This window comes from Microcaecilia unicolor, chromosome 7, assembly GCF_901765095.1.
Source record: "Microcaecilia unicolor chromosome 7, aMicUni1.1, whole genome shotgun sequence".
Classification (NCBI taxonomy): Eukaryota; Metazoa; Chordata; class Amphibia; order Gymnophiona; family Siphonopidae; genus Microcaecilia; species Microcaecilia unicolor.
Window position 1 is genome coordinate 2,671,697 of NC_044037.1, and position 27,973 is coordinate 2,699,669.

At 44.1% G+C, this 27,973-nt stretch overlaps 1 protein-coding gene across 1 annotated transcript in view; it reads left to right on the forward strand.

Annotated features, from left to right (window-relative positions):
* Nucleotides 1–27,973, forward strand: part of TEX11 (testis expressed 11) — a 278,077-nt gene that overhangs the window by 85,691 nt on the left and 164,413 nt on the right. The window contains exon 9 of the mRNA XM_030210589.1: nt 20,587–20,689. Coding sequence (XP_030066449.1) covers nt 20,587–20,689 — 103 coding nt within the window. The remainder of the gene's footprint in view (nt 1–20,586; nt 20,690–27,973) is intronic.

Here is a 27,973-nt window from a genome sequence, read left to right on the forward strand (position 1 = left end):
CAGTTTCAGTGCTGTGATTTGATCGGAACCCTGATTGAGACTCATGCAGAATTGAGTGTTTATTTAGGTATTCAGTGAGTTGTTTCGTCACTACGCCCTCCATGAGTTTGGTTATGAGCGGAATGGATGCTACTCGGCGATAATTGGTTAGGTCCATTGTGCTTTTCTTGGCATCTTTTGGCAGCGGTGTAAGTAAGATGTTTCTTTTATCCGTGGGAAAGAGCCCGTTTTTCTTGCTCCATGCTCTTTCTAATCTTCTGACCTGTGTTTTTAGTTCTTTCAGTTCTTCGTTAAACCATGGTATTGAGTTTTTTCTATGTGAGGTTCTGGTTTGAAGTGGTGCTATGTTGTCTAGTATTGTTCTGCATCTGTTGTCCCATTCTTGGAGAAATTGGGATGAGTTTGTAGGTGTTGTCCATTCGTCGGTGTAGAATTGTTGCCAGAATATTAGTGGGTCTATTTTGCCTCTCGTAGTGTAGGTTTGTTGTTCTTGTTTTTGTTGTATCTTTTTTATTCGCCATTGGAAAGAAAGGTTTGCACTGTAGTGATCGGACCATGGTGTGGCTGTCAATTTTATGTCTATTAGTGTGAGATTTGGTTCTGATGAGAATTTGTGGGTAATGATGTCTAGTGTATGTTCTTTGTTATGGGTGGGTTGTATGTTAGGCCAGTGGAGTTCCCATAATTGGAGGAAGTCCTTGTATTCGCGTACATTGCTTGAGTTAGTATCTTCAAGGTGAAGATTGATGTCTCCTGCTATGAGAAGGTTCTGGGTGGAGACACAAGTATTCGATATAAAGTCCAGAAAGTGTGTTTGTGAATCTTGCCAGTTGCCCGGGGGGTCTGTAGAATAAGATTAGGTTTAGGTGATCACGTAGATTGGAGTGGTTGATTCTGACTGAGCCTATTTCGAGTTGGGGAAGAATAGGTTCTGCTATTGTTGTGACTGTGAATTGAGATTTATAAATTATCGCTATGCCTCCTCCTCTTTTTCCTTCTCTTGTCCAGTGGGTAATTTTGTATCCTGGAGGACAGAGCTCTAAAATTATTGGATCTTTGGAGTCATGGATCCAAGTTTTGCTAATAAGTAGGAAGTTGAGATGGTCAGCTGTAATCCAGTCAGTTAGTATTGTGGTTTTATTAACTGCCGATCTGGCATTGATGTATCCTATTTGTATTTGTTGGTGGTGATCAGTTGAGTTTGAGGTAGTGATAATTTTTATCAGCTGTCTGTCTTCTTGGTATGTACGTTTGTTGTGTACTTTTTTTCCTTCCTGTTGATGGTGACCGTGGCTAGTAGGTTTTTCATGCCATTGTTTAATTTTTTGGATAGGCATGTTGTGTATAGGTTGTGTGGGTGGTTTGTAAATTGTGGTGGTAGTGTTGTCTGTGTTAGGGGTTGTGAGTGCGTGATAGGTTAGGGAGAGACAGTAGGTAATTAGGAATAATTTGCTGGAGTTCATGTCAGTGTTAGTTTGCGTGTTAATATGTGTGTTTAAAGCGTTAGAGAATTCGGTTAGCAGTCAGTAATGCTATTGCTCTAAAGTATTATACTTGTTAATTATGTAGATAGTGTTTAGTGCATTATTTTGTTTTCCTCAGATACTCCTTTAAAACATAAATTACAGCGCCTGGATCTATTCTCAAGATCCTCCAGCACCAATTGCAGATCCTCACCTTCTTTTCTGTTTTTAGTTCCGCCCTCAGCATTTGCAAGTCATTGGATAGGCCCTCCATCCTCTCCTCAGTTTGCTCCATATGATTCCCAATCTCCATCACCTAGATTTGAAGTTCTGAGACCGCTGACTGTATGTCTTTCTGAACCGCCGACATTTCGACTTTTAACTCCTTAAACCAGTGAGCTACATCATATTAAAATCCCCGTCGCTCCTGATCATTTCCACATGGTCGGGATCTGAGACCGCATCGGCATCTACCATCTTGGTGCGGAGCACCGCTGCATTCTGAAGCACGCCCGCACTACAGGCTCGTTTCTTTGCAGTATATTTGAACTTATCGAGCTTTTTCCGTGCGGCAGTCGTGCAAGAGGTGCCAGGTGCAAGTGGAAAGGGGAAACGACTTGCAATTGCGGGTGTAGCCTTAATTTCTTTTCCCGTTTCGGCGGAGCTGAGGATTCAGGCTGCCATTTCTCAGCGCTGATGTCACTTCCCTGCCTGCTTATCAATAGAAATCAAACAAAATAAAACATGGAAAAGAAAATAAGATGATACCTTTTTTATTGGACATAACTTAATACATTTCTTGATTATTAAGTTAAGTTATGTCCAATAAAAAAGGTATCATCTTATTTTCTTTTCCATGTTTTATTTTGTTTGATTTCTATTGATAACCTTAAGAGTGGACTAACATGGCTACCACACTCCTCTGCCTGCTTATGAAACTTTTGATGTTGCATCCAAACTCTTTGCCATGGGCATGGAGATGTATAGACTCTCATGACTTCATGTCCCTGATCTGGAATCAGCAGTTCAGGAGAGACTTGCGGATGTGCCTTGCTGAGGGGATAATCTGTTTGGAGATAAGGTGGAAAAGGTTGTTGATCTCATTAAAAAGCATATTGACACCATCCAAACTTTATCTCGGCACCCTCCATCTGCTTTATCTTCCACTAGAAGATTTTTGAGTTGCCTAGGTGATAAACCTACTGCTCTCAAAGGCGTAGGTTCCTGCCTCCCACTTACGCTTCCCAGACCTAGTGTCCCAGGCCTTGCCAATCCCTGCCCCCAGAAGTCCCACCTGGATCCCCAGTCAAAGCAGGAAGCGAGCTTTTGACTGGCTGCAGAAGAGCATATCCGCACTCCAGATAACCATCTCGGACAGCTTACTGGTTGGGGGGAGGCTGAATTTTTACCATCACAGGTGGCTCCTTTTAACCTTCGACCAGTGGGATCTTCAAATAATCTGTCTTGGTTACGCCCTGAATTGGTGTCAAGGACCACTGAATTGCTCACCGAGGGCATTTTACATTAGCTCTCAGCACAAGCAGGTACTTGTAGAGGAAATCTCCGTCCTTCTGCAGGCCAGTGTAGTCGAACTGTGCCAACTGGGGAAGAAAGGAAGGGATTCTTTTCCAGGTACTTCCTTGTGCCCAAGAAAACTGGAGGATTCCGTCCCATCCTAGACCTAAGTGCCCTGAAAATTCCTAGTCAGAGAAAAGTTCAGGTGATTTCCCTGGACACCCTTCTATTCATGATTCAGGCAAACAAACAACTATTTTCTCTGGACTTAAAAGATGCCTATACCCACATTTCAGTACTTCACAGTCACAGGAACTGTCTTTGATTCCTTAAGGGGAAACACTACTACCAGTATTGCATTCTGCCTTTTGGCCTCGCATCAGCTCCCAGGGTATTCATCAAGTGTCTAGCAGTAGTTGTAGCATATCTACGCAGACTGGGAGTATATACATTTCCCTACCTGGTCAGTTGGCTGGTCAAGAGCACATCGCAAGAAGGAGCAACAGAGTCATTGTGTCTAAAGGCCTTCAGAGATCAGCTGCAGAACCAAATTGTTCTTATCCAAACAGACAACCAGGTGTCTATGTAAACAAGCAGGAGGCATGGTATCCTACCCCTTGTGTCAGGAAACAGTGGGATGTGGCAGTAGGCCCTCCATCACGGAATTGACCTTCGAGCCCCATAACTGCCCTGAAAAGAGAACTGCTTGGTGGACAAACTGAGTACGGTGCCACAACTGCACAAGTAGTCTGTCAATATCGCGTAGCCCGCAAGATCTTACGAGCGTGGGGTACCCCCTAGCGGATGTTTTTGCCACTTATCTCAATAACAAGGCTCCTCAGTTCTTCTCTAGACTTGGATCACATGGAAGACTAGCGTCGGATGCCTTTCTCTTTCATTGGGGGAGGGTTTTCTGTATGCATATGCCCCAATAACCCTCATAGCGAAGACTTTGCTGAAACTCAAGCAAGATCACGGGACCATGATCCTAATCGCTCCTTACTGGTTGAGGCAGATCTGATTTCCTCTTCTTCTGGAGTTATCCTCCGAGAATCCATGGAGATTGGAGTGTTTTCTGATCCTCAACATGCAGAATAAGGGTTTCCTTCTGCATCCTAGTGTCCAATCACTGGCCCTCCTGACTTGGGTGTTGAGAGCTTAAAATTCAAATTCTTGAATTTGTCAGAGGGTGTCTCTTGCATCATGTTGGCTTCCAGAAAAGATTCCACTAAGAGGTGTTACTCTTTTAAGTGGAGGTGGTTTGCCATCTGGTGTGAATGCAAGGACCTAGATCCCTCCTCATGTCCTACACAAAATCTGCAAGGACCTAGATCCCCCCTCATGTCCTACACAAAAACTGCTTAAGTGCCTCCTAAACCTCTCTGAGTCTGGTTTGAAAACCAGCTCTGTAAGATTTCATCGCAATACAATTGGTACTTATCACTGTGTTAGAGGGCCCCCCCCCCCCCCCCAATATTCAAAAGCATTTAACCGGCCAGGATTGGCGCCTGACCAGTTAAATGTCCCTTAACAGGCTATCCGTGAATTTTCATTGGGACATGGCCGGCCATGACCCACTGAAAATTCATGATTAGCTGGTTATATCATGTGATATAACTGACTGTCCATCGAATTTCAGCATAGGTGGGGCTGCCATATTTGGCCACGTGAATACCAGACCTATCTTTGGCCGGTTCAAATTTATCCGGCCAGCACTGAATATCGGCTTGGTTGGTTAACTTTGAACCGGCCAAAAATAAACCAGATATTCAATTCCGGTCACCGGAAATGGCCCGTTATTGAATATCCGGTCTCATCGCCAGCTACAGATTTAGGCGGGCTAACTCTTGCAGTCTGAATATTGGACCCGATAAGTCCATCTCTATACAGCCTCTAGTTGTTCGCTTCATGAGAGGTTTGTTGTTAACAAAGCCCCCCACCCCCCCAATCAAGCCTCCAACTATGTCATGGGATCTCAACGTTGTTCTCACCCAGTTGATGAAAGCTCCCTTTGAGCCACTTGATTCTTGTCATATGAAGTATTTGACCTAGAAAGTTGTGTTCTTGGTGGTGGTGACTTCAGCTCACAGGGTCAGTGAGCTTCAGGCTCTTGTAGCTGATCCACCTTATACTAAGTTTTACCACAACAGAGTAGTTCTCCGCATACACCCTAAGTTTCTTCCTAAGATAGTCTCGGAGTTCCATCTGTGGGAACAAAAGGCCCCTACATGAAGCACTATGTGTATTGCATTATTCAGCATTACAAACCTGACTCTAAAAGATACAGACTCAGGTCAACTTCAGTTCTTAGGCTAAGGCCTGTTGCCTGAATAGGCCTCAGACTTGCACGCAATCAGCAAGGTCATTATATTACATCACCAAGGACTACAGGCCAGTCAAGGGCTGCAGGAATTTCCCTTTGTAACTGGGCTGCCACAAAGGCTGGACAAACAGAATAACAACTGTACGTTGTATACTGAAATAAGCACTTCATGGTCAAAATAACCCTGTCATATCCTACATATGGAGGGGCATTCAATGTCACGTCTAAATCCAACTGGACATTTTGCTCAAAACGTCCAAAATTCAAGTGGGGAATATAGCCATTTCCAAAACAGAAAAATGTCTATCTCTTTTTCACAAAAATGGCTATTTGCTAGCTGTTTTTGTGCTTTGTGCGTTTATCTTTTTGGTCCATTAAAAAAAAAGTGTCCAAGTGTAAAACGCACAAAATCAAGCCATAGGGATGTAGAAGAAGCCAACATTCTTAGTAGACTTGGCCACACAGACATCCCAGGAGAGCAGTGGGGCACCCTAGGGGGCATCCCAGGTACAAATCTCACAGTTGCTCCCTTATCTTATCTGCTGAGCACCCCCCAAAGCTCACTATCCCCAACTGTACACCACTACAATAGCCCTTATGGGTGAAGGGGGCATCTATATGTGGGTACAGTGGGTTTCTGGTGAGTTTTGGAGGGCTCAAAGTTTTCACCACAAGTGTAACAGGTAGGGGGAGGTACGGGCCTGGTTCCACCTGTCTACAGTGCATAAGTACATAAGTGTTGCCATACTGGGACAGCCTAAAGGTTCTCAAGCTCAGCATCCTGTTTTCAACAGTGGCCAATCCAGGTTACAAGTACCTGGCAAGATCCCCAAACAATAAAATAAGTTTTATACTGCTTATCCTAGAAATAAGCAATGGATTTTCCCCAAGTCCATCTTAATAATGGCTTATAGACTTTTCTTTTAGGAAGCTATCCAAACCTTTTTTAAACCCCGCTAAGCTAACTGCTTTTACCACATTTGTTGGAAGCCATGCTGAAGGAAAGGATAGTGAATTTCCTAGAAGCCAATAAGCAAGATCCGAGACAACATGGTTTTACCAGAGGGAAATCGTGCCAAACGAATCTCATTGAATTCTTTGATTGGGTAACTGGAGAATTGAATCATCGACGTGCTATAGACGTAATCTACTTAGATTTTAGCAAAGCTTTTGACACGGTTCCCCACAGGAGGCTCTTAAATAAACTAGATGGACTGAAGATAGGTCCCGAAGTGGTGAACTGGATTAGGAACTGGTTGACGGACAGACGACAGAGGGTGGTGGTAAATGGAGTTCGCTCGGAGGAGGGAAAGGTGAGTAGTGGAGTGCCTCAGGGATCGGTGCTGGGACCGATTCTGTTCAATATCTTTGTGAGTGACATTGCCGAAGGGTTAGAAGGTAAAGTTTGCCTACTTGCGGATGATACTAAGATTTGCAACAGAGTGGACACCCGGGAGGGAGTGGAAAGCATGAAAAGGGATCTGAGGAAGCTAGAAGAATGTTCTAAGGTTTGGCAATTAAAATTCAATGCAAAGAAATGCAAAGTGATGCATTTAGGGAGTAGAAACCCACGAGAGATTTATGTGTTAGGTGGTGAGAGTCTGATAGGTACTGAGGGGGAGAGGGATCTTGGGGTGATAGTATCCGAGGATCTGAAGGCGACGAAACAGTGTGACAAGGCAGTGGCCGTAGCGAGAAGGTTGCTAGGCTGTATAGAGAGAGGTGTGATCAGCAGAAGAAAGGAAGTGTTGATGCCCCTGTACAAGTCGTTGGTGAGGCCCCACCTGGATTATTGTGTTCAGTTTTGGAGGCCGTACCTTGCGAAGGATGTTAAAAAAATGGAAGCGGTGCAAAGAAAAGCTACGAGAATGGTATGGGATTTGCGTTCCAAGACGTAAGAGCAAAGACTTGCTGACCTGAACATGTATACCCTGGAGGAAAGGAGGAACAGGGGTGATATGATACAGACGTTCAAATACTTGAAAGGTATTAATCCGCAAAAAAATCATTTCCGGAGATGGGAAGGCGGTAGAACGAGAGGACATGAAATGAGATTGAAGGGGGCAGACTCAAAAAAGATGTCAGGAAGTATTTTTTCATGGAGAGGGTGGTGGATGCTTGGAATGCCCTCCCGCGGGAGATGAAAACGGTAACGGAATTCAAACATGCATGGGATGTGCATAAAGGAATCCTGTGCAGTAGGAATGGATCCTCAGAAGCTTAGCCAAAATTGGGTGGCGGAGCAGGTGGGGGAAGAGAGGTTGGTGGTTGGGAGGTGAGGATAGTGGAGGGCAGACTTATACGGTCTGTGCCAGAGCCGGTGATGGGAGGTGGGACTGGTGGTTGGGAGGCGGGAAATACTGCTGGGCAGACTTGTACGGTCTGTGCCCTGAAAAAGGCAGGTACAAATCAAGGTAAGGTACAGTGGTGGAAATAAGTATTTGATCCCTTGCTGATTTTGTAAGTTTGCCCACTGACAAAGACATGAGCAGCCCATAATTGAAGGGTAGGTTATTGGTAACAGTGAGAGATAGCACATCACAAATTAAATCCGGAAAATCACATTGTGGAAAGTATATGAATTTATTTGCATTCTGCAGAGGGAAATAAGTATTTAATCCCTCTGGCAAACAAGACCTAATACTTGGTGGCAAAACCCTTGTTGGCAAGCACAGCGGTCAGACGTCTTCTGTAGTTGATGATGAGGTTTGCACACATGTCAGGAGGAATTTTGGTCCACTCCTCTTTGCAGATCATCTCTAAATCATTAAGAGTTCTGGGCTGTCGCTTGGCAACTCGCAGCTTCAGCTCCCTCCATAAGTTTTCAATGGGATTAAGGTCTGGTGACTGGCTAGGCCACTCCATGACCCTAATGTGCTTCTTCCTGAGCCACTCCTTTGTTGCCTTGGCTGTATGTTTTGGGTCATTGTCGTGCTGGAAGACCCAGCCACGACCCATTTTAAGGCCCTGGCGGAGGGAAGGAGGTTGTCACTCAGAATTGTACGGTACATGGCCCCATCCATTCTCCCATTGATGCGGTGAAGTAGTCCTGTGCCCTTAGCAGAGAAACACCCCCAAAACATAACATTTCCACCTCCATGCTTGACAGTGGGGACGGTGTTCTTTGGGTCATAGGCAGCATTTCTCTTCCTCCAAACACGGCGAGTTGAGTTCATGCCAAAGAGCTCAATTTTTGTCTCATCTGACCACAGCACCTTCTCCCAATCACTCTTGGCATCATCCAGGTGTTCACTGGCAAACTTCAGACGGGCCGTCACATGTGCCTTCCGGAGCAGGGGGACCTTGCGGGCACTGCAGGATTGCAATCCGTTATGTCGTAATGTGTTACCAATGGTTTTCGTGGTGACAGTGGTCCCAGCTGCCTTGAGATCATTGACAAGTTCCCCCCCTTGTAGTTGTAGGCTGATTTCTAACCTTCCTCATGATCAAGGATACCCCACGAGGTGAGATTTTGCGTGGAGCCCCAGATCTTTGTCGATTGACAGTCATTTTGTACTTCTTCCATTTTCTTACTATGGCACCAACAGTTGTCTCCTTCTCGCCCAGCGTCTTACTGATGGTTTTGTAGCCCATTCCAGCCTTGTGCAGGTGTATGATCTTGTCCCTGACATCCTTAGACAGCTCCTTGCTCTTGGCCATTTTGTAGAGGTTAGAGTCTGACTGATTCACTGAGTCTGTGGACAGGTGTCTTTCATACAGGTGACCATTGCCGACAGCTGTCTGTCATGCAGGTAACGAGTTGATTTGGAGCATCTACCTGGTCTGTAGGGGCCAGATCTCTTACTGGTTGGTGGGGGATCAAATACTTATTTCCCTCTGCAGAATGCAAATAAATTCATATACTTTCCACAATGTGATTTTACGGATTTAATTTGTGATGTGCTATCTCTCACTGTTACCAATAACCTACCCTTCAATTATGGGCTGCTCATGTCTTTGTCAGTGGGCAAACTTACAAAATCAGCAAGGGATCAAATACTTATTTCCACCACTATATACACATATGAGTTTATCTTGTTGGGCAGACTGGATGGACCATGCAGGTTACTATGTTACTATGTATGTTGGTAATGAATTCCAGAGTTTAATTACAAGTTGAGTGAAGAAATATTTTCTCAGATTTGTTTTAAATTTACTACTTTGTTGCTTCATTGCGTGTCCCCTAGTCCTAGTATTTTTTGGAAAGAATAAACAAGTGATTCACGTCTACCTGTTCCACTTCACTCATTATTTTGTGGATAACTTATCTCCCCTCAGCCGTCTTTTTTCCAAGCTGACGAGCCCTAGCCACTTTAGCCTTTCCTCATAGGGAAGCCATCTTATCTCCTTTATCATTTTCATCACCCTTCTCTGTACCATTTCTAATTCCACTATATCTTTTTTGAGATGCGGACCACAATTGAACACAATATTCAAGGTGCGGTCGCACCATGGATCAATACAAAGGCATTATAACATCCTCATTTTTGTTTTCCATTCCTTTCCTAATACTACCTAACATTCTATTTGCTTTCTTAGCCACCGCCGCACACTGAGCAGAGGGTTTCAACGTATCATCAATGATGACACCTAGATCCTTTTCCTGGTTGGTGACTCCTAGTGTGGAACCTTACATCACGTAACTGTAGTTTGTGTTTCTCTTTCCCACATGCCCTTGCTCACATTAAACGTCATCTGCCATTTGGATGCCCAGTCTTGTAAGGTCCTCTTGTAATTTTTCATAATCATAAGTACATAAGTATTGCCATACTGGGAAAGGCCAAAGGTCCATCAAGCCCAGCATCCTGTTTCCAACAGTGGCCAATCCAGGTCACATATACCTGGCAAGATCCCAAAAAAGTACAAAACATTTTATACTGCTTATCCCAGAAATAGTGGATTTTCCTCAAGTCCATTTAATAATGGTCTATGGACTTTTTCTTTAGGAAGCCGTCCAAACCTTTTTTAAACTCCACTAAGCACCTTGCGATTTAACAACTTTGAATAGCTTTTTGTCGACAGCAAATTTAATTACCTCAACTGTTACTCCCATCTCTAGATCATTTATAAATTTGCTAAAAAGCAGTGGTCCCAGCACAGACCCCTGGGGAACCCACTATCCACCATTCTACCATTTTGCCCGGCACCAACGTTAGGCTCACCTGTCTATAATTTCCCGGATCACCTGAAGAACCTTTCAAAAAAATCACCATTACACTAGCCACCCTCCAATCTTCCAGTACCATGCTTGATTTTAAAGATAAATTACATGTTACTAACAATAGTTCTGCAAGTTCATTTTTCAATTCTATCAGTACTCTGGGATGAATACCATCCAGTCCAGGTGATTTGCTACTCTTTGAAATTGTCAAATTGCCCCATTACATCTTCCAAGTTTATAGAGATTATATTCCGTTTTCTCTGACTCATCAGCTTTGAGTACCATTTCTGGCACTGATATATCTCCAAAATCTTCCTTGTTGAATTTAATCTCTCCGCTATGGCTTTTTCTTTCCTGAGTACCCTTTTATACCTCAGTCATCTAGCGGTCCATCTGATTGTTTTGCTGGTTTCTTGCTTTTAATATACCTAAAAAAGTTTTTACTATGTGGTTTTGTCTCCAAACGCAATCTTTTTTCAAAATCCCTCTTTGCCTTCCTTATCAGCGCTTTGCATTTGACTTGCCATTCCTTAAGCTGTTTCTTATTATATTCAGTCAGATCCTTCTTCTATTTTCTGAAGGATTTTCTTTTAGCTCTAATAGCGTCCTTCACCTTACTTTGATCCATGGCAGCTGTTGCTTGGCCTTCCTTCCTTCATTTTAAAACATAGAGTATAAATAGCCTGGGATTCCCCACCACTAGACTATGCATAGGAACCAGAAGGCAGGCAGAGCTCCAACGTCTCAATTCGTGGTTGAGATGATGGTGCAGGGATGAGGGGTTTAGATTTGTTAGGAACTGGGCGACATTCTAGGAAAGGGGGACCTGCGGAACCCGGTAAGTGTGGTAAGCATGGCGGGGGGGGGGGGGGGCGCCGACCTCTGAAGGGTGCCACAAGCCATGCTTACTGCTGCCCGGGCGGCTCACAGTTCCAGCCCAGCTGCAGGCAGCTCTCGGATCCCACCTGACTGCCCCCAGCTCCCCGACAGCCCTCCCTTTGTTCCTGCTGTCCTGGGGTGTTTAAATCTTTTATTTTACCTCAAGTCGCGGCAGCTGTTGTAGTGAAACTAGCAGGCTCACCTCCAGCCTTCCCTTCCCTCTCATTGTCCCGCATTCCTCTGATGTAATTTCCTGTTTCCGCGAGGGCGGGACACTGAAAGGGAAGGGAAGGCAGGAGATGAGCCTGCTGCTTTCACTGCTGCTGCCGCCATTGTAACTTGAAGTAAAATAAAGGATTTAAACTCCGCAGGGCGGCAGGAATGAAAAGGAAGATGTTGCAGGAGAAGAGGGTGGGCAGGTGGGGCTGGGGTTGGAACTGGAACTCGGGGGCTGAAAAGGGTGGCAGGTGGGGGCTGGGACGAGTCACTGGACATGGATGGGAGGGGAAGATAGAGGGCAGAGGAGAATCACTGGACATGGATAAGAGGGGAGGGCAGGGGAGAGAGGAGAAATCGTTGGACATGGATGGAAGAGGAGGGCAGAGGAGAATCGCTGGACATGGATGGGAGGCGATGATAGGAGCAAAGGAGAATTGCTGGACATGGATGGGAGGGGAGGGCAGGGGAGAGAGGAGGGTTGCTGGACATGGATGGATGAATGGAGGGGAGGGCAGGAGAAATTCTGGACATGGATGGAGGGGAGGGAAGACAGGAAGGAGATGCACATGGAGGGGAAGGGAGAGAGGAGAAATGCTGGACATGGATGGAGTGGAGGGTAGAGAAGAGAGGAGAAATGTTGGACAGGGTTGGAGGAAAGGAAGGAAGGAAGGAAGGAAGGAGATACACACGAATGGAGGGGAAGGGAGAGAGAAGAAATGCTGGACATGGATGGAGAGGAAAGAAGACATTGGAAATAGATGCACATGGATGGGAGGGGACAGGTGAGAGAAGAAATACTGGACATGGATGGAGGGGAGGGAAGACAAAGAAGGAGATACACGTGGATGGAGGGGAGAGAAGAGAAATTCTGGACATGGATGGAGGGGAGGGAAGACAGAGGAAGGAGATACACATGGATGTAGGGTAGGGGAGAGAGGAGAAATGCTGGACATGGCTGGAGGGGAGGGAAGAGAGAGGAAGTGAGATGAACATGAATGGAGGGGAGAGAGGAAAAATGCTGGACATGGAGGAGAGCGAAGAGAGAGGAAGGAGATGCATACTGATGGAGATGAGGGAAAAGGAAGAGAGGAGAAAAACTGCACATGGATGGAGAAAAAAGGTAGAAGCTGGATCCACTCTATACCTCCTCCAGTCAAGTCTGCGGAGGATCCAGCTTTTACTTATGGACATAGGGCAAGAAATGAAGAAGAAAGGAGGAAAGTAAAGAAATAAGTGGAAAGGAAGCCCTAGAAACGGAGTTAAGAGAACAGATAGAGAGCAGCAGAATCAGATACTGGGACCAACATGATCAGAAAAACAAAGTCACCAGACAACAAATGTAGAAAAAAAATCATTTTATTTTCATTTTAGTGTTTGGAATATGTCCGGTTTGAGAACTTACATCTGCTGTCTTATTTTGCAATGTATAGCAATGTGTTTCTTTCTGTTTTTGTGGTATTGTGCTGCATGCAGAGTCTAGCTTCTTAGGATTTCAGGTTACTTTTTGAAGAATTTGAAGAGGGGCTATATCCGTTTTGCATGTGTGACCTCAAGGCCAAGTGTCTGAATAGGGATCTGTTTGTTAGGTTCTGAGATTTTGGTAACATATTGTTTCAGATTTGGCAAGACTGTTCTCCTAATTCCTGGTCTTTATGCTAATTTGGTTTGTGCCATTTTGGGTATACTGGAGCCATAACAGTTTACAGAAATTATTTATAATGGGAAAAAAACCCCCACCAGTTATTTTTCTTCTTCTATACTGGTGTAATATTTTCAATGATGCCTGTTTATATGTGCCATGGCTGGTAAAAGGGGTATGGCTACTGTGGGTGTGACTACTGTAGGGGCGGAGCCGTAGGGGACACTGACTAATAGGCTGCAGGAGGGCACCAGAAACCCTAGCACTGGCCGTGAGGGGGAGACTATTCCGAAAGGTTGGGCTCCACCTTAACCGGGATGGAACCAGGCTGCTGGCACTAACTTTTAAAAAGGAGAGAGAGCAGCTTTTAAACTAGAATGGGGGGGGGGGGGGGGGAAGCCAACAGTTGCCCAGGAGCTCGTGGTTCGGTGTGGAGTATTCTTGAAGTATACTATTGAAACAGGACTTTTAGGGAATCCCAGTAGAGTTTTCAACAATGCTGAAAGTAAGCTAGGTGTGCTTAATGAGAGAGCAGGATAAAGGATGCACATTATCCCCTTCAGCTTCTAAGCAGCTTGTAGATGAAAGGAAAAAACACAATTTGAAGTGCCTGTATACAAATGCTAGAAGCATAAAAAATAAGACGGGAGAGTTAGAATATATAGCACTAAGTGATGAGGTAGATATAATAGGCATCTCAGAGACTTGGTGGAAAGAGGACAATCAATGGGACACTGTGTTAACAGGGTACAAATTGTATCACAATGATAGAGAGGATCAAATTGGAGGGGGTTGTGCTATATGATAAAGAGGGAATTGAGTCAAATAAAATAAACATTTCACATGACACAGATAGCAGTATGGAATCACTATGGATAGAAATTCCATGTATGAAGGGAAGGAGTATTCTTGTAGGGCTGTACTACTGTCCGCCAGGACAGAATGAACAGATGAATGAAGAAATGTTTACAGAGATGAGGACAATGCTATAATAATGGGTGATTTCAATTACCTGATAATTCCCACAGGGATAGTAGAATAATAATCAAAACTCACTCTAAATAATTCTACTATAGTGTAAACGAGTATTGGAGGTGTACTACTGCCAACACATATGAAAAAAAGTGGAGAAAAAAGACTTCAGAAAATCTCTCAAGTGCTCTTCATGTGGAAAACCACCTTTCAAATTTCTAGCACTCTAATTCTTCAATCACCAGTCTTCACAAAAAAACTCCACGCTTCTAATTCATATAATGCATGCCTACACACCTTTTCACAATACTCGATGTTGAAGGCTCGAAATCATAGTAAACAAACGGTGAAAATAATTTCAACTTAACTGAAATATTCTGTCGTCGCATGCAATGTTCCAAAAGCCCAACAGGAGACCCTGTTTCGCCAATCCTAGGCTGTTTCAAGGGCCAGAATTCTCATAAAGACAGTTCATTCTTATTTTCCAAATTCACCGCATTCAACTGCCTCTTATCGGCGTCCTGAAAACAACTCCTACTTCCTTCCTCTTTATATACGTCATGTCTTCCAACTCATTGAATCATCTTCAACAACTTTATTGACAAAGATCTGTTTCACAAAAAAGCTTTCCACTCAATTGCTGTGTTTAATCCCTTGGGTATGACAGTCTGCAGTATATATATCCATCGTTGTTCCCGCTGTCTACACTACATTTTCATAGTATGCATCCGGCTCATTGTAAAACTAATATTCCCTTTGCACAATTTTTGCGGTATCGCAAGATTTGTTCCACGAATGAAAAGTTTCTGCAACAGACGTATGATTTGCAAAGGAAGTTTCAAGATAGAGGTTATCCCACAGCTTTGATATCTCGATCAAAAAAACGAGCTTATCATAACCATAGAGAATGGCTTCTTAATCCTATGAAAAATACAGCAGAACAACAGGAAGTTGTGACTTTTGTAACTAAATATAATATGCATACAAATAGAATGATGAAGATTATCAAAAAGCACTTGCCTATATTACAGATTTATCCTTGGTTCCGTGATTTAAGAATTTTGTTCGCCTATCAAAGACAGAATAACTTAAAGGATTTATTATGTGTAGCTTATACATGGAACCGTGGGAATAACATGAATATGAGAACAGGATTACATAAGGCTTGCGGTCAATGTTCAGTGTGCCATATTATGCATGCAACGGATAAATTCATGGATACACGTACTGGCAAGGCATATTATTTAAAATGTGCAACGGATTGTCAATCAAAAAATGTGATTTATTTATTAAAATGCCCTTGTGATTTATATTACGTGGGCCAAACTTCCCGAATGTTAAAAACGCGACTAATCGAACATAGACATTGCATACAAGCAAAAAAGACATATGAACCTTTGGTTTCTCATAGTCTCTTGAAACAACATGATTTTGATCAGATGCAATGTGTTGTCTTAGAACAAATACAAGTTTCGGAACGTAAAGGAGATATTAAGAAAAAGTTGAGACAGCGGGAACAACGATGGATATATATACTGCAGACTGTCATACCCAAGGGATTAAACATAGCAATTGAGTGGAAAGCTTTTTTGTGAAACAGATCTTTGTCAATAAAGTTGTTGAAGATGATTCAATGAGTTGGAAGACATGACGTATATAAAGAGGAAGGAAGTAGGAGTTGTTTTCAGGACGCCGATAAGAGGCAGTTGAATGCGGTGAATTTGGAAAATAAGAATGAACTGTCTTTATGAGAATTCTGGCCCTTGAAACAGCCTAGGATTGGCGAAACAGGGTCTCCTGTTGGGCTTTTGGAACATTGCATGCGACGACAGAATATTTCAGTTAAGTTGAAATTATTTTCACCGTTTGTTTACTATGATTTCGAGCCTTCAACATCGAGTATTGTGAAAAGGTGTGTAGGCATGCATTATATGAATTAGAAGCGTGGAGTTTTTTTGTGAAGACTGGTGATTGAAGAATTAGAGTGCTAGAAATTTGAAAGGTGGTTTTCCACATGAAGAGCACTCGAGAGATTTTCTGAAGTCTTTTTTCTCCACTTTTTTTCATATGTGTTGGCAGTAGTACACCTCCAATACTCGTTTACACTATAGTAGAATTATTTAGAGTGAGTTTTGATTTCAATTACCCCAATATTGACTGGATAAATATTACATCATAGAGTGCCAGGGAGATAAAATTTCTAGATGTAAGAAATGACTGCTTCTTGGAGCAGCTGGTCCAGGAACTGACAAGAGGGGGAGCCATTTTGGATCTGGTCCTTGGTAGCATGCAGGGCATAGTGCTAGAGGTGGCGGTGTTGGGGCCCCTGGGAAATAGTGATCATACCATGATCAAGTTTCAGCTACTATCTGGGATGAACCTGCAAAAGAAATCTACTATAGCTACATTTAATTTTCGAAGGGCGACAATAATAAAATGAGAGAAATGGTTAGAAACTAAAAGGACTGGCTGCAAAGGTTAGGACACTAAATCAGGCATGGACGTTATTCAAAAATACCATCTTGGAAGCCTAGTCCAGATGCATTCCATGTATTTGCAAAGGTAGAAAGAAGAGAAAATGAAAGCCAGCATGGTTAAAAGGTGAAGTAAAAGAGGCCATTGGAAAAAGGACCCACTTGAAGAAAATAAGAAGCAACATAAACATTGGCAAGTCAGATGCAAAACATTAATAAAGCTATTCTTTGCTTCGGTCTTCACCGAGGAGGATTTGGGAGGGATACCGGTGCCGGAAAAGGTATTTGAAGCGGACGAGTCAGAAAGACTAAATGATTTCTCTGTAAACTTGGAGGATGTAATGGGGCAGTTCTGCAAACTAAAAAGTAGTAAATCACCGGGTCCGGATGGTATTCATCCCAGAGTATTAATAGAGCTGAAAAATGAACTTGTGGAGCTGCTGTTAGTAATATGCAATTTATCCCTAAAATCAGGTGTGGTATCGGAAGATTGGAGGGTGGCCAATGTAAAGCCGATTTTTAAAAAGGGTTCCAGAGGAGATCCGGGAAATTATAGACCGGTGAGTCTGACGTCGGTGCCGGGAAAAATGGTGGAGGCTATTATTAAGAATAAAATTACGGAGCATGTACAAAAGCATGGGCTGCTGAGACAAAGTCAGCACGGATTTAGTGAAGGGAAGTCTTGCCTCACAAATCTACTGCATTTTTTCGAGGGGGTGAACAAACATGTAGACAAAGGGGAGCCGGTGGATATTGTATATCAAGATTTTCAGACGGCGTTTGACAAAGTACCTCATGAAAGACTCCAAAGGAAACTGGAGAGTCATGGGATCGGAGGCAGTGTATTATTATGGATTAAGAGCTGGTTAAAAGACAGGAAGCAGAGAGTAGGGTTGAATGGTCAGTATTCTCGATGGAGAAGGGTAGTTAGTGGGGTCCCTCAGGGGTCTGTGCTGGGACCGCTGCTTTTTAACATATTTATAAATTACCTTGAGATGGGAGTAACTAGTGAGTTAATTAAATTCGCAGATGACACAAAGTTTTCCAGGGTCGTCTCGTCGCGGGAGGAGTGTGAAAGATTACAAGAGGACCTCGTGAGACTGGGGGATTGGGCATCCAAATGGCAGATGAAGTTCAATGTTGACAAGTGCAAAGTAATGCACGTGGGAAGGAGGAACCCGAATTACGGCTATGTCATGCAAGATTCCGCTTTAGGAGTTACGGACCGAGAAAGGGATCTGGGGGGAGTCATGGATAGAACGTTGAAATCTTCCGCTCAATGTGCTGCGGCGGCTAAGAAGGCGAACAGAATGTTGAGTATTATTAGAAAAGGGATGGAAAACAAGCATGAGGATGTTATAATGCCGTTATATCGCTCCATGGTGCGACCGCACCTGGAGTATTGTGTTCAGTTCTGGTCGCCTCATCTCAAAAAAGATATAAAGGAATTGGAGAAGGTGCAGAGAAGGGCGACGAAAATGATAAAAGGGATAAGACGACTACCTTATGAGGAGAGGTTAAGATGGCTAGGACTCTTTAGCCTGGAGAAAAGGCGGCTAATGGGTGATGTGATAGAGGTCTACAAAATAATGAGTGGGGTAGAGCGGACAGATGTGAAGCGTTTGTTTACGCTTTCTAACAATAATAGAACTAGGAGACACAAGATGAAATTAGAATGTGGTAGGTTTAAAACAAATTGGAGAAAGTTTTTCTTTACTCAGCGTGTGGTTAGACTCTGGAACTCATTGCCGGAGAAGGTAGTGACGGCAGCTGGCCTTGCTGAGTTTAAAGGGGGTCTGGACAGATTCCTGAAGGAAAAGTCCATTGATCGTTATTACATTTTGGGTTTTTGCCAGGTTCTTGGGGCCTGGATTGGCCGCTGTCGGAGACAGAGCGCTGGGCTTGATGGACCTTTGGTCTTTTCCCAGCGTGGCAGTGCTTATGTACTTATGTAGAGAATATGAAGAGAAACTTGCCACAGAGGCTATAATTCACAGTAACAACTTTTTCAGGTACATCAGAAGCAGAAAGCCTGCGAGGGAATCCGTGGGACCGTTAGATCACGAAGGAGCAAAAGGGGCGCTTAAGAAGGACAAGGCCATAGAGGAGAAACAGAATGAATTCTTTGCTTTTGTCTTTATGGAAGAAGATGTAAGAGATCTGCTTATACTGGAATTGGTTTTCAAGGGTGATGATGCAGAAGAACTGAAAGAAATCTTGGTGAACCTGAAAGATGTACTGAGCCAAGTTGACAAATTAAAGAGTAGTAAATCACCTGGACCAGATGGCATACATCCAAGGGTACTCAATGAACTCAAGCAAGAAATTACTGATCTGTTGTTAGTAATATGTAACCTGTCGTTAAAATTGTCCATAGCACCTGAAGATTGCAGGGTGGCCAATATGACGCCAATTTTTAAAAAGGGTTCTAGGGTTGATCCAGGAAATTATAGACTGGTAAGCCTGACATGGGTGCCAGGCAAAATAATGGAAACTATTATAAAGAATAAAATTACAGAACTCTTAGACAGACATGTTTTAATGGGACAGAGTCAGCATGGGTTCAGCCGAGGGAAGTCTTGCCTCACCAATTTGCTTCATTTTTTGAAGGTGTGAATAAACATGTGGATAAAGGTGAGCATACACGTCAGACTTGGTTGACCTACCATCTAGGAATGCTAAAAAATCTTCTTGCACATTCCTCAATCTTAATTTCCCCAACTGCAAAGGTCTAAAGTACAAACTAATGCACGCATCAACCTTTTCTTATATGAGCGCACAGCTCTGGAACGCATTACCACGTAACCTGAAAGCGGTCCATGAACTAACCAAATTCCGGAAACTACTAAAGACCCATCTCTTCGACAAGACTTATCACAAAGACCAAGTCATATGAAACTCACACTTATACCATGAATGTAAATCAATGCCTTCTGCCTCTTACTTTTATGCATTCCATTACCATCCAACACAAACCCTGCTGTAACTCCAAATGCTTAACCTCTTCTCTTTTCCACTATCCGTGATGTATTGTAAGCCACATTGAGCCTGCAAAGAGGTGGGATAATGTGGGATACAAATGCAATAAATAAATAATAAATAAAAATAAAGGGTCACAAAAATATAGTTGCAAGTACCTTCACTCAAACTTTTCTTCTTGTTGAGCCATTCCAGTGTTGGCTTTTGTTTTGTGCTACTTAGGCTCATTGGCTTGCTGAAAGGTGTATCTTCTTCCCAGGTCTACTTTATTGCATTTTAAATTGTATTTCTTAGCAGAATGTGAGAAATGTACAAGAGTGTGAAGACTTTTATAAGGCAACCAACAAAAAAAGGTCCAAGTCTCCTGCAAAACACACAGACAACAACAAAAAGAGCGGAAGAAAAACCAAAACAGACCAGATAAAACCATAGGGAGTATGGGCACCAAAGAAGTTTATTAGGATCCAACACGGTCCGTGTTTCGGCCAACCGGCCTTCTTCAGGGGTCTTCAAATTGACGGGTGTGCCTCCTGAATGCTCATAAAATGAAAGGCATAAACTTCAAATTGATGTATATGGGTGTGCCTCCTGAATGCTCATAAAATGAAAGGCATAAACGTTGGTGCTGTCTCAAATCAAACAAAAGCATGCACACTATGATTTTAAATGGCCATTTACTGCTACTGCCTCTACTTACAACTTTAAACAGATAAATTATCTGTTTAAAGTTACATTGCCAGCCCACTGGTGGATATCAGATCAGACCCATAATTTAGGTAAAAATGTTTTACTTTTTTCATTTAGAAGCTAATGCTCTGCTTTCACTTTCTGGTATGTGTATGGAAATATCCCTTTTCTGTTTTCATTATAAACCTCTGACCCTTAAATACGACAGATTGTAGCAAGGACTTTTTACTCATGTAATATTATTCAAAATTACCATTTGATATATTTTTATGCAGGCTAAAGAAGCCATGAAGGAAGCTGAGAGATGTGATCCAAGAAGCATTTTCACCCAGTTTAGTGTGTATAAGATTGCAATCTTGGAAAACAACATTGAGAAAGGTAAATGCTCTGCCATGGGCACTTTAGGGCTATAATAATTTAGGATAAGATTCAGGATTCTCCTGAAGAAAGACAATTTCAAATACAAGACTCAAAATGGAAGGAAACTTATATCACAAGGTTTTGACTTGGCAATTATGCTTGAAGGTTTATAATAAGTACAGTTCAAGAAATATAATCCATCAGATTCTACATGTGTATTTTCAAATCCCAAATCCAAGCTCCTTATCAATGAACTCCCTGTTTTGTAGAAGGCTATGATAGAAAATGGGTATAGATGTTGATTTAGTTTCTATAGAGGGGCATAATCGAAAGTGGGTGCCCATCTCCATGGGCGCCCATCTCTGTGGGCGGCCATGCGAAGGGGCGGGACAAACCGTATTTTTTTCGATAATACGGGTTGTACCTAGGATTTGGGCGGTTTTGAGCTGGGCGCTATCGGTTTTCCAAGGCATTGGGTCGTGGGAGGGGCCAGGATTCGTAGTGCAGTGGTCCCCCTCATATGCCAGGACACCAACTGGGCACCCTAGGGGGCACTTTTACAAATTAAAAAGAAAAATTTTAAATAGCTCCCAGGTGCATAGCACCCTTCCCTTGTGTGCTGAGCCCCCCAAATCCCCCCAAAACCCACTCCCCACAAGTCTACACCATTACCATAGCCCTAAGGGGTGCAGGGGGGCACCTACATGTGGGTACAGTGGGTTTTGGAGGGCTCAACATTAACCATTAACATTAACATTGATCGACACCTAACACTTGAGAATCATGCTACAAACATAACTAAGAAGATGTTTCATTCAATGTGGAAACTAAAAAGAATTAAACCATATTTTCCAAGGTCCGTCTTCTGCAATCTGGTACAATCACTAGTACTCAGTCATCTGGACTACTGTAATTCACTATATGCTGGTTGCAAAGAGCAAATACTTAAAAAACTCCAGACAGCCCAGAACACAGCAGCCAGATTAATATTCGGTAAATCAAAATATGAATGCGCGACACCACTACGAGAGAAACTACACTGGCTCCCACTTAAAGAACGCATCACGTTCAAACTTTGAACCCTAGTCCACAAGATAATCCATGGAGACGCCCCAGCCTACATGTCAGACCTAATAGACCTACCTCACAGGAACGCAATAAAATCTTCTTGCACATTCCTCAATCTTCATCCTCCCAATTGCAAAGGTCTGAAATACAAATTGTTGCATGCGTCTACCTTTTCCTATATGGGCACGCAGCTATGGAACGCACTACCACGCAACCTGAAAACGGTCCATGAACTGGCCAATTTCCGCAAACTACTGAAAACTTATCTCTTCGAAAAGATATATCACAAAGATCAATACGTGTAACTGCACAAATAGGAATACAGGTAGGAATGTCTTAAAACGTCTTTTGCTGTAATACAACCATGTACTTTACCACCATGTAACCCAAACCCTCTATAAACCAAATGTATATTTTCTATTTTCTATTTCTAATATCCACGATGAATTGTAAGCCACATTGAGCCTGCAAAGAGGTGGGATAATGTGGGATACAAATGCAATAAATAATAAATAATAATAACCAGCACAAGTGGAACAGGTAGGGGGGATGGGCCTGGGTCTGCCTGCCTGACGTCCACTGCACCTACTAACAACTGCTCCATGGGACCTGCATACTGCTGTCAGGGAGCTGGGTATGACATTTGAGGCTCGCATACAGGCTATCAAAAAAAGTTTTTAAAGTTCTTTTTTTGTGGTGGGTAGGGGGTTAGTGACCACAGGGGGAGTCATGGGAGGTCATCCCCAATTCCCTCCGGTGGTCATCTGGCCAGTTGGGGCACTTTTTTGGGACTTGGGTCGTGAAAAAAAGGGTCCAGCAAAAGTGACCCAAATTCTCGTTTCTGCCGCCCTTTTTTTCGATTATCGGCCGAAGGCGCCCATCTGTCCTCGGCCGATAAACACGCCCCAGTCCTGCCTTCACCATGCCTCTGACACGCCCCCGTCAACTTTGTTCGTTCCCACGACGGAGTGTAGTTGAAGACGCCCAAAATCGGCTTTCGATTATACCGATTTGGGTGCCTTTGCGAGATGGGCCCCCATCTCCCGATTTGGGTCGAAATATGGGCGCCCATCACTTTCGAAAATAAGGCTGATAATTACCTTAATCATGCTATATGTTGACTTGTGGAGCATACACAGATTACACACTATTTGGATGTAATTGTGAAATGTGACATTAGTATAAATTATAGAAAGAAGTGACACAGGCACACTTTGGTATTAGACAGTGAAGTGTCTGAAGAGTTATTACGTTCTCTTTTACAATAAACCTGAATTCATAATGCTCAAAATAATAAACTGACTCCACACCCAAAGATATTATAAAAATAGAGTTATGTAGCAGCAGAAAGTATAGCACAAAGGACAAAGACAGTGTTATCTTAATTTAGCTAAGCGCAAACGCACCTGTGTCCTAAGTAGTGTCAGCTGGTCACCCTTCCAAGGACCGGCCCAGGCTCATACCGCTTAGCTTCCCTGGATTCAATGCTACTGGAAGTCTTCCACCATGGCGCTGTCCTTGCTCCACACTCTCTGGTTCAGGCACTCTTCTCAAATGGCTGCTACCTTTCCGTATCTTTACCACAGATTTTTACCAAGAAGGCACAGCAACTCCAATGCTTCTTATAGGTTAAGGGTTTTATTTTGCTTAATCTTTAGTTACACAGTTCACAACTCTCATTGATTCCCCTTTTCTTTACATAGTCCAGCTCACTTCACTAGGAAGGTTTAATGAGTGTCTAGCTTCTTCTGACACTGCTTTCACTTTCAGCAGTTTGTTAGTTTCCTTAGCTTTACACCATCAGTACATTTCATCACATAGTCTCAGGTCATTCAATAGGATAATTTCATTTCATTTCTTCCCTGTAACATTCTTATTCATAGCACTCCCTTCTGACCCCGTAGGCAATTCATTAGGCTAACATCCTCCACAAGCTTCTTCCCCACTGCATCAGCCTTCTCTCCCCGGTCTTAAACAGTTTGGGTATTGTAGCAGACAGAAAACCTTTTACTTTACCCCCTGGGATCCATGCTAGAGCTGAGGTCTCCATACACTCCTCCCCCTGCCCCTCAGCTGCTTCCATTTTATCATACTTCATAGCCTCCTCCCCCTCAGGATTCCCCAAGCTGCTCCTCATCACCCTGATCAGAGATCATTCGCAATCATCTTCCCCGCCTCCCAACTTCTGCCAGTCTTGCCTAGGGCATGAGGGATCCTGGGAATGGTAGTTCCTTCCCTTATGCAATATTATAAACCGGTCTATTGGCCACTAGGGGGCGAATCTCATGTGTACTAGGAACCTGAGAGTGAAACTTTCTCTTCCTTAAGAACACCTCCTTCTCAAATCCCTGCCCCAGCACTCTTTCGGTAGGATTTCTCCCAGACCCCTTAGTCCAGCCGCTAACATAGCCCAGGAGCAATAACAGCAACTATACAACCTGAATGGAGACAGCCCCAATGACCACCAGGTGGCAGAAGTCTCAGCAGGCAGGGTTGGATCTCAGGTCCACAGATGAGAAGTCAGCAAAAGCTTCCTTTTCTTGGTGTGCTGCCTCTTTTTTTGCAGAAACTGCAACTTCAGCTAGTGTAGTGACGCAAGTCTTGGCCTTCTGTTGTTAAATGCACAAGATCTGGTTGTTTATCCCCTCAATCTTGTCTGTCATGAACATAGGGACTCGGAGAATTCCATTATTGTCTAACTTGAATGACACTGAAGTGGCACCCTGATCATGAAACCAGGGTTCCAATAAACAATGTGCATTTCTTGGGTGAAAACGAGCCTCACAGTCTGCAACAACAAGTTTGTTGATTCCCATTGTGGTAATGTAATATGGTGGTTATTCTTCTCGTCCACCCGCAACCTTGGTAATGCTTTCCAGTGTCCTCCTTGCCTGTACGTAAGCATATGGCCTAGCAGGGCACAGGCCTTTACATGAAGTTGCATTTAGCCAGAGTCTGTATTTGTGATATCAGGTTGGAAATGCTGCATAGTGCTCCCTGTAGGAGCCTTTTGTCCCCACAGACTCTTCATTATGGTTAGCGTTTATTTATTTTCTGGATTACCTGTGTGTGTGTTTTTCTGAGGTATTTACTTACTGTACCATGTTTCAATTGTAGACCCTAACTTGTTATAACACGCTTTGTGCTGTTGGAATGGATGATTGGCCTAATGGTTAGAGCAGTGGACTGAAAATGAGGGAAGTCTGGTTTAAATCTTATTGCCGTTTCATGTGATCTTGAGCAAGTCACTTAATCCTCCATTACCTCAGGTATATACTTAGACAGTGAGTCCACTGGGGATAGGAAAATGCCGACTATACCTGAATATAACTCACCTTGAACTACTGAGCTAAATCCAAATCTAGTTGGAAAATCATGAAATAAATAATAGTAATGAAATGTGTAAGCCAGGTTTATATATTACGCAAGTGTATAGTTTTGTGTTCCACTTACTGTATCTTTAGAGTAAGAGAAGAAACACACATTAAATTCAAAGTTCTGGTAGTTGCTTACATTTCCATGAAGACAGGACAACTAGTACTGCTCTGTGATGCACTGATCCTGCTTACCTCTGCTCATCATCTCCGCTCAAGTAATGACAAGCTTTTGGCAATATTGCCACCATCACAGACTCAGTGGGTTGCCATCAGAGAAATTGCTCTTTTAAAATGTTAGTTCCCTTGTGGAACTCTCTTCCCAAGCACGTTGATTTGCAGCCCACTCTGCTGAGATTCAAAGCTGCCCTAAAAACTTACTTTTTTGACCAGGCATTGGAAGGGAAGGAGGAAATGGGACTTGATATACTGCCTTTCTGTGGTATTTTGTAACTACATTTAAAGCGGTTTACATACGTACAGGTACTTATTTTGTACCTGGGGCAATGGAGGGTTAAGTGACTTGCCCACAGTCACAAGGAGCTGCAGTGAGAATTCAACCCAGTTCCCCAGGATCAAAGGCTTCTTCACTAACCACTAGTCTACTCCTTCACTCTCCATTGGAGAGGCCTGATCCCAGCTGAAGTATCGGTGTGAACTACTACTACTACTACTATTTAGCATTTCTATAGCGCTACAAGGCGTAAACAGCGCTGTTGCACTGGCTCGGTGTATGGTCGGTGATTCTTCGCGTGGTCTCGGCACGGTGAGGCTCGGTTTCCGGTCGTTCCCTCGGTGGGCAGATGGGTGAGAGAATGAGCTCGGTCTCACAAGTGGTTGCCCGGATGGGGGCAGAGCTGGATCGCAGGTGCCGCGGTCGCTGCCGGTCACGTTCCACGTGGTCCTCCATGGGGAGAGGTTCACCTGCTCTCCCTGGTCCGGAGGTGCAACGGCGTCGCCCGAAGACTCCTCCCGGGACTCAGCGATCGGATCAGCCTCGAACGCCGGCCGCCGCTTTCACACCAGCGTCGCCTCCACCAGTCACCGCCGACCAGGCTCCACGTGGTCCTCCGTGGGGAGAGGTTCGCCTGCCTCTCCCTGCTCCGGAGGTGCAACGGTGTTGCTATTAGACTCCTCTCGGGACTTAGCAGTCGGATCGGCCTTGAACGCCGGTTGCCGCCTGCCCACCAGTCACCATCGGCTAGGCTCCACTGTTTCCCAGCTGACCCAATACCGATACCTCTCGTACTATATTCTGCACTCCACTAAGCACTAGATGTAAAATAACTCCTCCTCTACCAGTTGCTCCAAGAAGCAGACATTTATTACAACTAGCATTAGCCTACTACTCCCAGCTGGATCCCCATGGGACCATATCAAGCATATCGCTTTTTAAAAAATATTCTTTATGGTTTATTTAGATTTGCTGAATCGCCCTTTTTACAAAATAATTCAAGGCGATGTACAATACTGTCAGGATTGCTGGAAGTCAAAATTATTGCTGGACATACTTATATTAATATGAAACCAGATTGACATAATATTAAACCAGCTTCTGACCTCTGAGAACTCTCCCCCCTCCCTCAGGAACCACTGAGGATGAAATGGAACAAATTGTGTTGAGGGCCTGCTAGCCCTGTGTTTAATTGCTCTTGATCAGCATACCTTTTGTTCCATTTGAGAGCAGGGCTCTCTCTAAGAACAAAGGAGGCCAGACATAGAGGCTCCATGACTAGTAACTTCAAAAAGGACAACCTGTGAAATTGCTCACCTCTCCTGGCTTCAAAGAAAGCAAATGGAGTTTTGGCTAGGAAGAAAGATAAGTTTTGATCTTTTTCTGTTCTTGAGGTATGCAGAGTATAGTACGAGAGGTATCGGTATTGGGTCAGCTGGGAAACAGTGGAGTCTAGCCGACGGCGACTGGTGGGCAGGCGGCAACCGGCGTTCAAGGCCGATCCGACTGCTAAGTCCCGAGAGGAGTCTAATAGCGACACCGTTGCACCTCCGGAGCAGGGAGAGGCAGGTGAACCTCTCCCCACGGAGGACCACGTGGAGCCTGGTCGGCGGTGACTGGTGGAGGCGACGCTGGTGTGCAAGCGGCGGCCGGCGTTCGAGGCCGATCCGATCGCCGAGTCCCGGGAGGAGTCTTCGGGCGACGCCGTTGCACCTCCGGACCAGGGAGAGCAGGTGAACCTCTCCCCATGGAGGACCACGTGGAACGTGACCGGCAGCGACTGCGGCACCTGCGATCCAGCTCTGCCCCCACCCGGGCAACCACTTGTGAAATCGAGCTCATTCTCTCACCCATCTGCCCACCGAGGGAACGACCGGAAACCGAGCCTCACCGTGCCGAGACCACGCGAAGAATCACCGACCATACACCGAGCCAGCGCAACAGCGGCCCTGTAGCAGCAACACTAGGAACAGCTGATACCGGAGCTCTAAAGACAAGGCGGCAAGCGGGAACTATGACTGCACTCCGAATTCTACGCGACCGAGCAGTGCGGTGCAGCAGGGGAGGGGCACACAAAGCCGAGCCAATCGATGACTGCTGACCTTTGAATCACACTGCCAGTCACCGACAGCACTATTACCCGCGGAATCTCTACTTCCTGCAATTGAGTGCTGCACTCTCCTGCCATCCAGCCCTGAACTGCCCCTATCCACTCCAGTTGCCACTCATCCTGCTCCACAACCATCAGACTGTGAGTAACCTTTCTATCCTAAACTGACACCAAAATGAACACAATCAAAATACTTCTGGTAATCTACTCCCTTTCACTGATCCACCTAGCACTATCCATCCCACTCACAGAACATTACTTCATACCCATCTTACAAAACCACCAAAGACTGATCA